At 42.7% G+C, this 15572-nt stretch overlaps 1 protein-coding gene across 2 annotated transcripts in view; it reads right to left on the minus strand.

Moving 5' to 3' along the window:
- MED27 (mediator complex subunit 27) overlaps positions 1-15572 on the minus strand; it is a 390553-nt gene that overhangs the window by 238743 nt on the left and 136238 nt on the right. For both annotated transcript variants that reach the window (XM_068248917.1, XM_068248918.1), the window contains exon 3: positions 7130-7260. In XM_068248917.1, coding sequence (XP_068105018.1) covers positions 7130-7260 — 131 coding nt within the window. The remainder of the gene's footprint in view (positions 1-7129; positions 7261-15572) is intronic.

Below are 15572 nucleotides of genomic sequence, written 5' to 3' on the forward strand. Positions count from 1 at the left end.
TGAACTTTCCACTGTGGTGTTTACAGTCAGGCAACAGAGGCGGCTTAAGCTGTGTTAATAATAATTAAACTTGCATATGTAGACGATATCACCGAACTGCAGAAAGTAATCCTGTAGACACAGCGACACGGATCTAGCCAAGACTGCAAAAAATACCAATATCTTCATTTCTGTGTACAAAGTACAGAGACTCAGACAATGGCAAAAAAAAAAAAAAATTGTACTTTTGAAGAACACCAGAAGAAATCCCACATCTACAAATGTTCAGGTCTTCCTACCCTCTATAGTTCCTCACCATCTAAAGTGTTTTTGCCACACCTTACCTCCAATCAGCCCCTCTGCCCCATAGAAAGCACTCGGCTAGCTTACCTTATCCTTTTGAGCATTTTCTAGTTTACTGGAAAGCTAATGTGCCAAGCAAACAATTAGTGCTGACCAAAGCCAATAAAATGAAACATTTTAAACAGATCAATCCAGTTTATGTGCATGTTTTGGTTTCATCAAAGTTCCAGTTCAGACTTTTTTAATGCATATTCTGTGTAATAAAATAACTTGCATAATCTTTTTGCACACGAGTTTCCGTAACTTTGTAGGGTTTTTTTTTTATCTGGTTGGCCTGACCTGCACTTTGGATGGCTGATGAACTGCTAATCTGTCAACCTTAATGCACAAACTCCTCTCCTAGGTCAGTGTTGTCTGGATCATGAACGATTCGGATCTTTGATCCGAATCTCTTTTCTGAGTCGAATCATCCGAATCATCAAAATGGGTGATTCGGATCGCAAAAGGGGCGGGGTCAGGAGTGACACGCCCCCCCCCCCTCTCAGCAGGCAGCAGGGTCCTGGAAGCAGAGCAGAGATGGATCGCTCTGTTGGAGGGGAGCCAGGGACATGTAGATGAGAGAGGGGACATGGGTGCCACTGCCAGATATGTGTAGAGCACACATACTGGCTATAACGTGCTGCTGATTATAGGCTGTCTGTTCCGTAGTTGTGCACAGTGAACACATTGGAAGCTTTTGGCTCAGCTCAGTAACGTTGCAGGCACTGTGATTGCAGTGCAATATGATCCTCCTGCACTGCTCTATACAGCTGCACTTATCTTCTGGGAATGCTTTGGGGAATGCTTTCTTTCACTGTGCGACGTTTGCATTCAAAGTACACAGATGAGCATATAGGTGAAATACATGTAAAGCATATGATTGCAGCATGTGGGTATTGTGTGCAAACATTTCTGCTCTCTGCTCGTCCCTCCTCCCTTCTCTGTCCACTCCCTGCCCTCTGTCCATCTTCTCCCCTTCTCTGTGTGTCCACCCTCCTCCCCTTCTCCTGTCCTGCTAGTCATTTCACCCCCGAATGCTTCCGTAGTAAAATGATCCGAGATTCAGATCAAAGATCCGGATCTTTTCAATGATCCGATTCGAATCATCCGGATCATTGAAAAGATCCGAAACTTCCCATCTCTACTAGGTCACAGATAATCAGTCATGTAGGAGTTGAGAGGTGGGGGGTTGAGTATGCAACCCCTGTAATGCCACCCTCTCAGCCAAGATGGTAGACAGATTGAGCCTCATGGAAGCCCATGGAAACACATGTGTGAATTTTGGGGAGTGACTTCAGGTTAATAGCCCACCTTGCATCACCACCTGCTAGGAATAAGGACACGCCCAATTAAGGGCAGTGATAAAGCCAACTTGAATTGCACAAAAACACGACTCCCGCCCATACACCAAAGGCATGAGCCCCGCCCATACTCCGCATTGGATATAAAAAAAAACCTGCATGGATAAAACAGTACGCAACAAATGTTAAGAGGACCGGTACATAAATACACGGATCTGCTCTGGTTTTCCATTTCACGTTTCATATTTTGCAGCTTTTTTTCTTGACTGGTTGAAAAGTTGAAAATGTATTATGCTTGCTATACAATTTGTTGCCAGACACTGATCTACCATTAGTCATAAATGCACATTGTAAAGTATACTAATGCGGTTTAATGGTGAATTGTATTTTCAAACATTTTTGAGAAACATTTTTCAGTCATTTATCATTACAGTCGATGCAAATGTTCTAGTCAGATACAGTTAGCTAAAAGAAAAGTGTGGATGATGAATGAATCTATACTGAGGGGAAAAAATATATATAAAACATGCCTATTGTGGCCCATGCGCTGAATGATCTCCCGTTACTAGCCTATATAGACCATATCAAAAAAAATCACTAGACAATGAAATCTGTCAATTTAAAGAGACACTTAAGCCAGAAAAAAAAAATGGAGTTTTACTCACCTGGGGCTTCTACCAGCCCTCTGCAGCAGTCCTGTGCCCTCGCAGCCACACACTAATCCTCTGGTCCCCGCTGCCAGCTAGTTTCGTTTTTGCCGACAGGCCGTCAGGACTGGCCACGCGTAGCTTTTTCCGCATTCCCGACTGCAATTAGCGATATTGCGGGCCGCAACGCGTACGAAAATATGCGTTGCCGCATTACGCACGCATACATATGTGGCAACGCGTATTTTTGTATGCATTGCGGCCCACAATAGCGCTAATTGCAGTCGGGAATGCGGAAAAAGCTACGCATGACAAGTCCTGACCGGCCTGTCGGCAAAAACGAAACTAGCTGGCAGCGGGGGACCAGAGGATTAGTGAGTGGCTGCGAGGGCACAGGACTGCTGCAGGGGGCTGGTAGAAGCCCCAGGTGAGTAAAACTTTTTTTCTGGCTTAAGTGTCTCTTTAAGGTTATTTAACTGTACTTGAATTTAAAGTGGACCCGAACTCTTGCACAGGACAAAAGGAAAACCAAGAAATGCACCCTGTAGAGAGTTAAGCCTGTTTAATTCCCTCTCATTTGTGTCTAATCACCAGTTGTAATTTGATCCGCCTATGGCAGTCCTGTACATGTTCTCCTGTACTGGAAAACATGAGATTGTTTTTCTTTGCTACTAATGTTCTATACTACACATACAATTCATTCTCTCATAAGTTTATTTTCGCTTCAGATTTGCTTTATAAGGTTCCCACTGAAAAGTAAGTGCTGAGTTTAACTGTTTGAATGCCGTTCTGCTGTCAATTATTTTCTGATAGGAGGTTTTAAAGGGAACCAGAGATGAACGATTCACACAAAATAAACATCAGTTGATCGCTTGTAAAGAATAAATGCTCTACCTGATAATTTCGCCACTCTGGTGTGCCTTTTTGAGTGTTTTTTATCCATTATTGCTCCAGGAAATATCCAATATGGCCGCCGGCTCATATCTCTTCTGCTTCCAGGTTATAAACTGTTCTGGATGTGCTGTCTAGCCTCTATGAGACTACAGACAAGCAGGGCTGCTGCAGCCTGTCATCTGTGTGCTTTCAACTATTATTCTGGTATGTTGTGTGGCTGCCTGTAGGAAGTGTCTCATAGAAATGAAACTGCATACAGTAGATAATGACTGGCTGCACACTGCACACAGATACACTTGTCTGTTTCAGAGCTTCTTTCTCGGCGGCAGCAGCAGCCCCTCCCATGTCATCACAGCTCTAAGTATGCAAAGCTGAGCCAGGAGGGGGCAGGCTTGGGCTTGAAAAGACTCCACAGAAGAGTGACTCCGCTATAATGATTCCAGGTCAAACCTCGACTGAGCCAGTCTGTGGATTCTTATAACAGTTGATAACAGAGAGATTAGACTAAAGAATAAAACTAAACGCAGGGTAGGTGTTTACTGTCATGTTCCCACTGATTAATGTAATAAAATACATGAGGGTGCTTCCTCCCTGGTTTTCTTTAAGCTGTAAAGAATCTTTTCCAGCAAAGAGGATATTGCATTTACACCACTTTAAGCTGCTGGCTAACGCAAATGTATTTTAAAGGGACTCCGAGAACCTCTCATGGGTATGGCTTTAAGCTAGACATCTTCCAACAAAGTCGTGCTATGACCCCTCTGGAGGAATCTCTCAACGGCCATTGAGTGTCACTTCCTCTTCCTGCTTCATTCAGTGATGCACTTCTCTAATAGAGAAGACGGGTGACCCAGAGGTTATAACATAGCCAAGATGGCAGCCACTATTTTTAAATTGAAAATCGAACAAAAACTATTTGGTGTAGAACAGGGATTCAGGCATCAAATAAAGATGCATACCTTTCTGTAGCTTGTGCTCTCCTCTTTTAAGTACTTTGCAGTACTGGTCGGAGTCTCTTAAAGGGAACCCGAGGTTAGAGGTACATGGAGGCTGCCATATTGGTTTCCTTTTAAATAATACCAGTTGCCTGCCTGGCAGCCCTGCTGGTCTATTAGGCTGCAGTAGTGGCTGAAGTACATCAGAAGCAAGCATGCAGCTAATATTGGCAGAAAGACCTGATCGCTGCATGCTTGTTCAGGGTCTATGGCTGAAAGTATTAGAGGCAGAGGATCAGTAGGATAGCCGGGCAACTGGTATTTCTTAAAAGGAAATAAATATGGCAGCCTCCATATAACTCTCACTGGGTTCACTTTAAAGGCATATCCATGAGAGGCGCTCTGCGTCCCTTTAACATTTAAAACCACGGTGTCCACACAAAAAAAAAAAAAAAAGTAAAAATACGTGCGCGATACTTGTACATACAAGTGCAAACCTACGTATCAGCCTGCCAACAGTACACCAATGTCCACAGGTGCCAAGATCCTCCAGGAATAGGAATATGAAACTATAGACCTTGGGGCACAAAGCAGTAACTGTACTAATGTGCACATGTACAGATAACCTTTAAGGCATTAGTCATATCTGAATCTAATATCAGCACTTTTGTGGTCAATCACATCAACCTCCATCAGTGTCATACAAGTGTGTAAAAAGCGAAAAAAATGCCACTTCTGCTACAGTTCCCAGGGGTTGGATGAACTCCCACCACAGTGGCTCCCAGGGGTTAGATGAACCCCATCACAACTTCAGATAAAGGTTTTTTGTTTTTTTTTACTAGACTGTTGCTATATGAAAAAGGTCTTGTCCTGGAAACAATGGCTCAGTTTCTTTCCTTCTGCCAGATTAGCGATGTTCTTGTGGGTGAATCTAGCTCTGAGAATTCACAATGAGCTGCTTGATAATGAAACTTATTGGACACTGATCTTGTTCTTATTAGCTCAATCCCGACCTTGTATAAATACCTCTCTTGGTTTGCACGAATTGCAAACAGTGTTTTAATTTTTAATTAGGCCGCTCTTTCCTCTCAAATTCAGGAGGAGAGCAGAGACGCCTCTATAAGGATTACTACTTCATTACAAGTTATCTGCAAGCTATCCCGCCAATATTGGTAGTTAATACTTTGCAATAAGGAAAGTGGGTTCCTGTCAAACTCCCTAACCCTCCAGAGATTATAGGAAAATATATGGAAAATGAAACAGTAAGAGCGTACTTGAACTGAGCAATACATATATTTGTAGGGGTCAGAGAGGACACAGACTTTAAGGAAACTACAGAAGGGAACTTAGAGGATCTGTAAAGTGCGTACAATCTTTTCTATTCAGGAGGTTTGCAGTTAAAGCGGACCTGAACTCAGAACTTCCTCTCTGCTCTAAAAGATAAGCAACAGCGTAATAACCTTTAAAGAAAACTTGTTACAGCTGTTACAAATCCTGCAATAATTCTGCAGTGTGTCTACTTCCTACGTTCATGGAAGCAGACATGGGGTTAACATCCTGTTTTTACAAGTTAGCTGCTCTACAGAGGCAGCCAGCTGAGAGATCAAATTGCACTTTGTGATTATTCACAGATGAAGGGGTCTTAGACAGGCTAAACTCTCTAAATACATACAGGGTGTATTTCTCTGTTTTCCTTCTCTCCTGCGCAAGCGTTCAGTTCCACTTTAAAAAAAATAAAAAAAAATTAATAATAATGCTTACTCGAAACTTAAAGAGGAACTCCAGTGAAAATAATGTAATAAAAAAAGTGCTTCATTTTTACAATTCTGTATAAATGATTTAGTCAGTGTTTGCCCATTGTAAAATCTGTCCTCTCGGATTTACATTCTGACATGTATCACATGGTGACATTTTTACTGCTGGCAGGTGAGGTCACTTGGAGATGCTGCTGGCTTTTTTGGCAGTTGGAAACAGCTGTAAAAAGCCATTTCCCACAGTGCAATGAGGTCCACAGACAGGAAACTGCCAGGACCATGGTCCTCACTTTCCTGTGGGAGGGGTTTCACCCCAATATCAGCCATACAGAGCCCCCTGATCTGTTTGAGAAAAAGAAAATATCTCATGTAAAAGGCAGTTTCGGCAACTGATTGGGATGAAGTTCAATTATTGGTCACTTTCTCTTTAGAAAGAACTATTGATATGCCGCCACCATCTTAGCAGCAGTGTTCGTGGAAAGTATTGGGGGAAACTATCACTCAGATTGGCTCATGGTAACACTGTCAGAACCATAGCTTTGGATGTCCTTAAAAGTATAGAAAGCAGCCAAACTACTTTCAAATGCATATGCAGAATCTGCTAAAACTATGGTGGTAAGATACTCCATATCTTAACTTATGCTTTGAAGAATTTATTTTCTAACCAGGTAGCAAAATCCCCTTTCCTCCATATGTAGATAAATGTCATCCAGTATTTTTTACAGACTTTGGGCTAAAAAGCTCTCACACAGCTTTTATACTGCACTTGAGTCCATTTACACATGTGAAATACATCAACTTCTAAGTGGTCCCTTTTCCAAGCTATATGAGCTCAGTTTGTCTAACCTTTGATAAGCAAGACCTTTCATTAATCCGGTTAAATTAATTTCACGTCTTCGGAAAAGTCATTTAAATATATAAAACACAGGATATTTTATTTTGTTTTTGGGTAACCCTATACTTCTGATGGGAAGCAAATCTTCCAAGGAAGAAAACTTAACTAAAAAAAAAAAAAAAAAAAAAAAAAAAAAAAAGTCAGATGTTCCAATCCTTTTCTCCAATCTACTAAACATGCCATTTTATTAGTCCTCTCACACAGCTCTCACTTCCTGTTCTCTGTCACGCCATCTATTGGACAGGAAGTGAAAGATAACTACAAAATGGAGGATTTTATTTCACACACACAATGTTTAGGGTCAGGAAAAGCCATTTCACCTCCTCTGTTCTAACCATGGAGTATAACACATTGGAAACGATTCATACATTAAACGGTTACTCACTGAGGCGGAAGGACGAGGGTTGTGGGCTGGGCTTTGGGCCGGCGTTTGGCAGACACTCCCATCTGATTGGCGGATCGTTTCAGAGACTGTTGGTTTAACAGACCAGAGGCAAGGCCAGCATGGAACTGGAGCTGTGGAAGATATAATCCCAATTTAAAAAATACCCATTTACATCATATTATACAACATCTTCCAATATAATTTCAGTGTAAACATTTATTCCACTTTCAAATTCCTATGGCAAAAAGTCCTGATTCTCAATTGTAGTCTTGATTTAGCCTTTACGTCATAAGCAAATCCGCCGGACCCAAATTCGGATGAACCAGAAAATTTAAAGAGACTGTAAAAAGACTTCCGGGGTCTTCATAGACTTCAGCCTTTGTTCATTATACAGAGACTACGGAGACTGATCAAGGAGTGGAGAATTTAATGAAGCCGATGACTGAGTGCAGTCAAGTTCAGTTGAGGGGGGGGGGGGGTTACAGACAAAGATGACAGATAAAGCCCTTATTGTTTCTAGAGATACATGCTGGATTGGCATTAATTAATTCTTGCCGTAAGTGCATCCGAAATCGGCACTAGGAGTGTGTGTAGCTGTCAGCGGCTTCTGAGGCGTTAGTGTTTGCTGCTGTCATGCTGGATTTCACAGGTGCCTTCAGGCAGGCTTCCAATGCATGTCTCTTTTAACATACTTAGAGCTGCGTTCAAACGTGCTACTTGTGTTCCAGCGCCTGTGGGGGCTACCAGCTCAATGTTGTAATGTTACGGACACCGAAGGCAGCATTAGGAGCAAAGAACCAAAACACGTGTAAAAGAACATGTTACTTCTGAAATGGCTACAGCACAATTTCATTTCATTTTTTTAGCATATGTTACCAGATCTTGCTCCGTTAACTGATGTTGAGGGATTTAAAGACATCCAGGTATTCTGAAGCAATCCTAGAACAATGTGTCCATTTCAAAACAGCTTAAGGGAAACCTGGGACTAAAACACCAGGACATCTACTTACCTGGCGTTTCCTACAGCCCCCTGTAGGCCGTGGCCTCCCTCGCTGTCCTCCAGGGCCGCTCTGTTGTCCCATACTCCACTCTGGTGAATTCCTAAGTCGCTCTTCACTGCACCTACACACCACCCTAAGGCAATTAGATTGGCGGGAGCAATCTGTACCTGTGCGTATACAGTCTTATTGTACTGCAGTCACACCGCTCCCAGCCACTGGTGGCATGCTTGGCTGGGTCCGTGCATACACAGTGGTGCACGACTGATGAATTAATTGGAGAGGACTGTCGGACAATAGAGTGGCCCAGGAGGGCGGAATGGGAGTCCATGGCCTACAATGGGACTGGGGGAAACCACAGGCAAGTATAAAATGTTGGTCTTTATTTTGTCTCAGGTACACGTTAGAGTAACTTTAGTGAATACAGTAGAGTCCCCACTCAACTAACCAGCAGTCTCAACCAACCAGCAAACATCACCAGCTGTTTCTGGGCTGTGCTTAAAAATTGGGTTCCACAGCTCCCCCAAGGTTAATATACTTTGAATTACTATATTTATACATACCATGAACTCTGCATTAAATGTTAATAGAGTGGGGTATAGTACTGTATTAGCTAAGCTATCAGTTACAAGCAACCAGAAAGCACTTATCCAGCATCAGCTAATCCTTGCCAATGCCAGATAACAGACTACTGTATAATTTAATACGTTATTTCCTATTTTTTTTTACAATATTCATTTATAAATAAGTGTTTGCACATTGTAAAATCTTTCCTTACTCATACATTTACAAATGTAAGTCAAGCAGGTGGTGACATTACTGCTGGCAGGTGCATCACTAGAATGTTTGTTTACTGTGTGTTCAGAAGTCAATAGAAACTACACCTGGTCTCTCAGATGTCTCTGGGAGACTTCTGCATAGCTAAGCAGCCTAGGCTGATCATCACAGAGGGCAAGGATAAAAACCAATTTAAAGCAATATATAGATATAGGAAGGGGTTCTGTTGAGTGAACCAGGATAATTTTCCTAAATGTATTAAATGTCCCTAGAGTTCCTCTAAATTTGAACTCCAGGTACACAACCAAGTACATGATTGTATGATAGTACATGTGGTGGCGCAACACAATCACAAATCAGGATTACAATGATTAAGAGAACTCATGGAGAAGCAGGCGATCAGCTGATAGATTGATGGTACAGCTCTGATTTGTTGGTCATTATCATAGTATCTTTACAGAAGCTTCAACTATACATGGAAATAGCCCAATATCAGACGTTTTAGCAAATTATCTGCTGAGCAAACCGTTATCACCCCATGACTTCTTGGCCGAAAAGCCATCGGGGTAGCATTGGGGGTCCATGGCAACTTGCCAATGGTGAATGGAGAATCTCCATTTTTCATTGCACTGGCATACCACTGGCTAAAGATTGTCCGCTGAAATAGAGTCAAAAGGTTCTTGGATCCGCAGACTGACTTGCATAGTTTATGGGCAACTCTAAAGAAGGTAACCTAGCCAGAGAGGCTTGCCATTTGAAGACTCAAAACGAAAAAATATAATTCAAACTGGAATAAAAAAAAAAAAAAAAAAAAAAAAAATCACAATATAAGACATTTACACTTCAGTCTATAAACAGCCATGATTTTTAAACGCATGGCAGAGGTTTCCAAAAATGCCTACCTGCATCTTTAAAAGAAAACTGAGCCAAAGACTCAGTAGCCTTGTTTCTTCAGGAATACTAAGAACACGTTTCCCAGAATCCCAGCATTGCATCTATTGTCCTTCCTACTTTGTGTGTCACATGGCCACCCCTAACCGCCTCCCTCAGCAGGGAGGAGGGGGGGGGGGATGGATCTCTGTACTGCAGTTCCAATCACTTTTGGCCCTGGAAATAGAAAAGCAAATTGCTGGATGGTACTCCTATCTACCATTTACTTACCATTGAAATTAGCATTTGCCTTGTTAAATTTCAGACTTCGTTGGCCTTTAAAATAGAACAAACACGTACTGAATCATTGCAAAGCCATTGCAAACTGCAATGCATCTGTGCCGAAAAACCAAATTTCATATCGAAGTCATTTTTTTTGTTTTAGAACTCCTCTTACGGGAAATCAATAATAAAGAGAGGGAAAGAGTATCTCTGAGAGACAAATGTTTGGAAAATGTCAGCGGCTCCCAGTTTCGATCTTCAGCCTGGTAATATGCAATGAGTGCAATATGCAGAGTGTTATGGAATTACAGGGAGACAGCTTGGCACATTTCACTCTCGAATGTTCCTTTTGCTTCTCTCTGATCTTCTCTACTAGATGCAGCTTATTAAGAGCCGGATGCATTATCAGCCATTTAACACACAGCTGGCTATGGGCATCACACACTATGATCTATGTAGATGGTCTAAAGGGGTACACTGCCAAACGTCCACTCTGCAATTCAAGTGAACCTGTGATGACTGAAAAGCGTAGTTTTGGATGCCGCCAGTCCACTAGAGGTGAAAGAGGGGTGATGACAGGTGAAGCACTTAAGGAGAAACTTAAGTGGATGTAATGTAATCAAAAACGGTTTATATTTTACAAATTAGTCAGTTTGCCTATTATAAAAATGATACGATTTTACATTTATCACAGGTGGTGACATCTTTACTGCTGGCAAGGTAAATCACTGTGGAACGTATGTCTGTTGTGTGTTCCAAAGTGAGCAGAAATAGCACCTGGTCTCCCAGGATGCTCTGGGGCAGAAGGCTGTATAACTGGATAAACCTAGGCTAGGCATCACTGGGAGGGTGGGGTTGAACAATATACAGCAGTATATAGATATAGGAAGTGCAGTGTTCTCCCCACCATTTTTTTTACAGCCAGGTTGCATGTAAAATAGCTGGGTGGAGTGAGATGAGAGAATGGAAGGCTGGCGCTTTTCTGCACAACTCTGCCTACAGCATAGGAGGAGATGAGCAAATGATGGCCGGGTGATCACCAAAACTAGCCGGGTGGAGCACCCAGCTAAAACAGCCTGGGGAGAACAATAAAGTGATGCTGAAACCAGGGTAATTAATGTAATATTGGGCACTCTATTCCACTTTCCAAAAGGTTATTATAGGCCATCTCTTAAAGGTTCTGCCCAGGTATGAGAGAGTACACCAGGGGATGTGGGGGGGAGGGAGGGGAAAGATAAATGTCTGATTGTAGTTACACAGGACAATGAAAATGAAATGCGTAAGTAAAAAGAACAACCCCTGAAAATGACCGATGGGCAAGTGTACAAAAGTGTCTAGAAGGACTACAATCCACACATTTTACTCTTCAGATCCTCAAATATTGAAAAAAAATCAAGTGCAGAGCTCATTAAAGCTGTGCTAATCAGATCTACAATCACCCCCTACTTCCAACGACAAGTGCTTAAAATCTATAAGCAAACATTAAATATTTAACCAGCTGCCTTTTTAATGGGCAGAAAGGTCAAAGTTAATAAAAGTGATGGGCGGCTTTGGTCTGACCTGATCCATTTATAATTTAAGCATCAGGCACAGCATCCAAGCAAATGCATTTCTGATCTTCAGGTTCAGGAAAGATCCCGAGTTTATAGGTCACAACTGGCAGCAGACGAGACAGTCGCAGCAGGAAAGGAGCTTTGCTAGGATTAGGAAGAGCTAGGAGGCGCCCGTGGATGTGTATCTGTGATTCTTGAGCTGGGTGTAATAGTTCACACAAGGTACTTATAGTCCTACCTTATAGTAGTGCAACTCACACGTACAGTGGTGGTTGAAGTTTCTCAAATTTTATTGGGGCACAAATGACAACGCGTTTCGCGGCCAAGCCGCTTCCTCAGGTCTATGGGTGTGCCTTTAAATACAATATAGCAAAAGTCAGGATAGACACCCCTCTGAACATATGCATATGGCGACATATGTTTTATCCTTTTAGGTACCGCTGTACCCTCCGTAATAACTTTAATTTTTTAATAATTTTTTTTAATTTCTAAATATGGATTTTGTATGGATGTATTTATTATTTATTATTGTTGTTTATGTTTATGTTTGATGTTCAGAGGGGTGTCTATCCTGACTTTTGCTATATTGCTATATTTTAACACCGTTCCAACACTACCACCTGACGTATGCTCAGACGCTAATTGCCCCAGTGTGTGTGAATGAGCCACATTTACCACTAATCATGGTTCACGGTAAATGCAAACGCGGTGCATGCAGCTTTTTCACTATTTTCAAGCGATCGTAATGTTGAAAAAGTGCTAATCGTGATCGCACAAAAATCACAAACTAACAAATAAAGCATTTTACTGTGAAAATCGCCACCGCTGGCGTTTTGCGTTCCCCCAATGTGAATGGGCCCTAAAGGTTCGCATACATGCTAGTCTAGCATGTGTGCAAGCCTTTATCCGGGCCGATGGTCGTCTATCAGCCCAGATGGTCATTTGGTGAAATCTCAGCTGAGAATCTGGCATTCGTAAAGTCGCCATCTTGACATTTAGCAATCTGACACCACCAAATCACTTAAAGTGAACCTCCGGACTAAATCTACTCAGCAGAACAGATAAGGCTTAGTGTTTCTTTAACAGTTTCACAGCATCAGAACTTTGTTTTTCTTACCATCATTTTTAGCTGCATTTTAACTAAGCTCCACCCAAAGAAAAAAAGCCTGGGCTTTTTTTCCCCTGATGCTGTGCAAAGCATGGTGGGATTTCCTATGTTGTTCACGTTGCCTAGCAACTGGGAGAGGTGATCAGGACACAGGACAGTTGGAACTGTGTCTGATGCTCCCTGTCACCTCCTTTCAACCAAAAAGATGGCTGCCATCATGAAATCAAACATTTGATCTTTTAAAAACAGTGTGGGTAAGAGATTACCCATTTTAATTAACATAACTAATGCAACTTAATGACTATGTTTAGGCTGGAGTTCTTCTTTAACCACTGGATATCTAGCTCCATGTTCTTCAACTTACCCTGCTGGCCAAAAGCCACTCGTGTGCAGTTCATCCAACCTCCCCATCTGTCACATATTGCTTGTGTACAGCTATGTACAGTGTCTATAGCTTGTGTGCTCTGTCTTGATGCTGTATGCCCTGTTCTTAGATGAAACTGGGACCAGTCGCATCCTAGCCACACGCAGTCCACGTCATGTACCACCCCCCGTGTATTGTACCAATCTGTGGCAGAGAGCATCCTGGGCATGCGCAGTTAGGATAAAATTGGAAGTATGCATGCCCAGGATGCTCCCAGCAATGGTTACTACACAGCCGTGTTGGAGAAAGTACAGAGAAGTGCCCTGGATGGACAGCGCATGCACCCTAGAGATCTCACCTGAGTTCCGAAACGCAGCATACAGCGGCAAGATGGAAGGCCGGAGACTACAACAAGTCTGGAGTGGTCCAAAGAGAGCCTATGGATTTTACTTTAGGCACAGGATCTGTGTACATATTCCAACATGTCCATTCCATTTGAAGCAACAGAATGCAAAGTTACCGGCCTGCAAAAGCTTTACGGATTGGAAGTTGCACATGCCATAATGGCTACACCATAATGACAGGTCTGATGAAACATTTCTGACCGAGAGGTTTGGGCTGTATACTGAGCAACATACGCACTGCCAGAGTCCCCAAAATGGACCAGTTGTAGTGTGAACCAAGCCGAATCCTTTCCCCAACACAAACCTCATTTATCTCAGCAGAGAATGTATTGGTGGCAACATCTAACAAAGTATCTGATGCATTATTACAAATGTACAGTGTTGCAAGAGATTAAGACAACTGTTACTTGCCTGGGATCGACGCCTGTACAGTCCATTACGGTTTACCAGAATCTTAGTTGGTGATCGGGAATGGAGGAACGGATTGAAGTGGTTGACCCTACAATTCTTTCTCCAAATCTAAGTAATAACCTTGTTGGCTCTGTGCAAAACAGTCCACCCAAGGTGAACCAGTGCTAGAGCTCGATTACAATCTGACTGTGTGTGACCAGGGTACTGTTTGGGCCCTTTCATGCTGCATACACTTCGATTAGACGTTCAAAGTGGAGGTGTGTTCTGCCGATCAAAAGGGCATTAACAGTAAATCGCAGTGTCCTGTACACAGAAGTGTGAATCCCCAATATTTTCTTTTAGTTTGCGATTGGGTTAAATCAACAGAAGTGCATGCAAATTGCATAGAGAACATTGTGCTATGTGATTTGCTTTGCGATCTCCCATTTAAGTAACAAACCAAAAACCACCCCTGTGCGACTTCTCATCGAGAATCTTAATCACCCGCCAACTGCGCCCATAATTGCGGTGAAATGCGCTTGTAAACTAGTAACAATCGTGATTTAGTGTGGAAGGGCCTTTAAATGTCTGCAAGGAGAGCTCATGCTTCATAACATAGTAAATAGTCCGTAAGCGGAGATCCTGCAGGGCTCAATAGCCTTGCTCCGACCTAGCCAATACCTTTGCTATGACCTCGCTATTTTAATCAGAATATTACAGGCCGGATTTACATATTAATGCTGACAGGATATGTAAAAAAGGATTCAGGACTATCCCAAGAGCTGCTTCACTAGAAAAATAGCTATGAATATTGAAATGCGACTAAAGGCGATAATTAAGGCAAAAATTCAGTGTGTGTAGTAGGCCTGAAGGATAAATCGAATTTAAACCAAAATTGCGATCACCAAGATCACAATTTCGTAATCGTCAAAGCGGCGATAATCGCAATCACGTCATTTCCACATGGGGGGGTAGGAAGTTCGAAGCAGCGGTTCAGACTTCCCCAAAGTCGTGCGGCCCGCAGTGTTGGACATACCTTCCGCACGAAACTTTCCGCTGTCCGCCCTCTATTGTCTGCCGGCTCTTGTGCTTGGCAAAACTCCGGCTTCCTGTAAGTCACATGACACAGGAAGTATTCCGTGCATTAGAGCCTGCAGGAGGCGAAGTGGATAGACTGGCATCGCTAGACTCGTGGTGGAAGCTATGTCCAGAACTGATGCAGCTTGGGAGGGAGAGAGAGAGAGAGAGAGAGAGAGAGAGAGAGAGAGAGAGAGAGAGAGAGAGAGAGAGAGAGAGAGAGAGAGAGAGAGAGAGAGAGAGAGAGAGAGAGAGAGAGAGAGAGAGAGAGAGAGAAGATATATACAGCGGTCAAGAGGGGGAATAAAGAGGCAAAGGGGGCACAAAGAGACAGGGGGACAGAGGAGGAACAATGCTTGATTTGAAGGAAATCGTGAATCAAATCGTAATTTCAGACAGAAAATCGCTCAATTCAATTTTTTCCTAAAATCGTTCAGGCCTAGTGTGTAGTTAGAAAAGCATTTAAAAGGTGGGGGCGTGGCCTGCAGCGTGCGTGGATGGTAGCCTGAGAGAAGAGCTCCGTCACATAACCTCAAAAAACGGCACATATCAGCCAACAAAGTGACAGAATGCAGCCCGATCCTGAAGGGGAACTGCCCATGGACCTGGAGGCAAGCAGA

This window comes from Hyperolius riggenbachi, chromosome 8 (assembly GCF_040937935.1).
Source record: "Hyperolius riggenbachi isolate aHypRig1 chromosome 8, aHypRig1.pri, whole genome shotgun sequence".
NCBI classification, from domain to species: Eukaryota; Metazoa; Chordata; class Amphibia; order Anura; family Hyperoliidae; genus Hyperolius; species Hyperolius riggenbachi.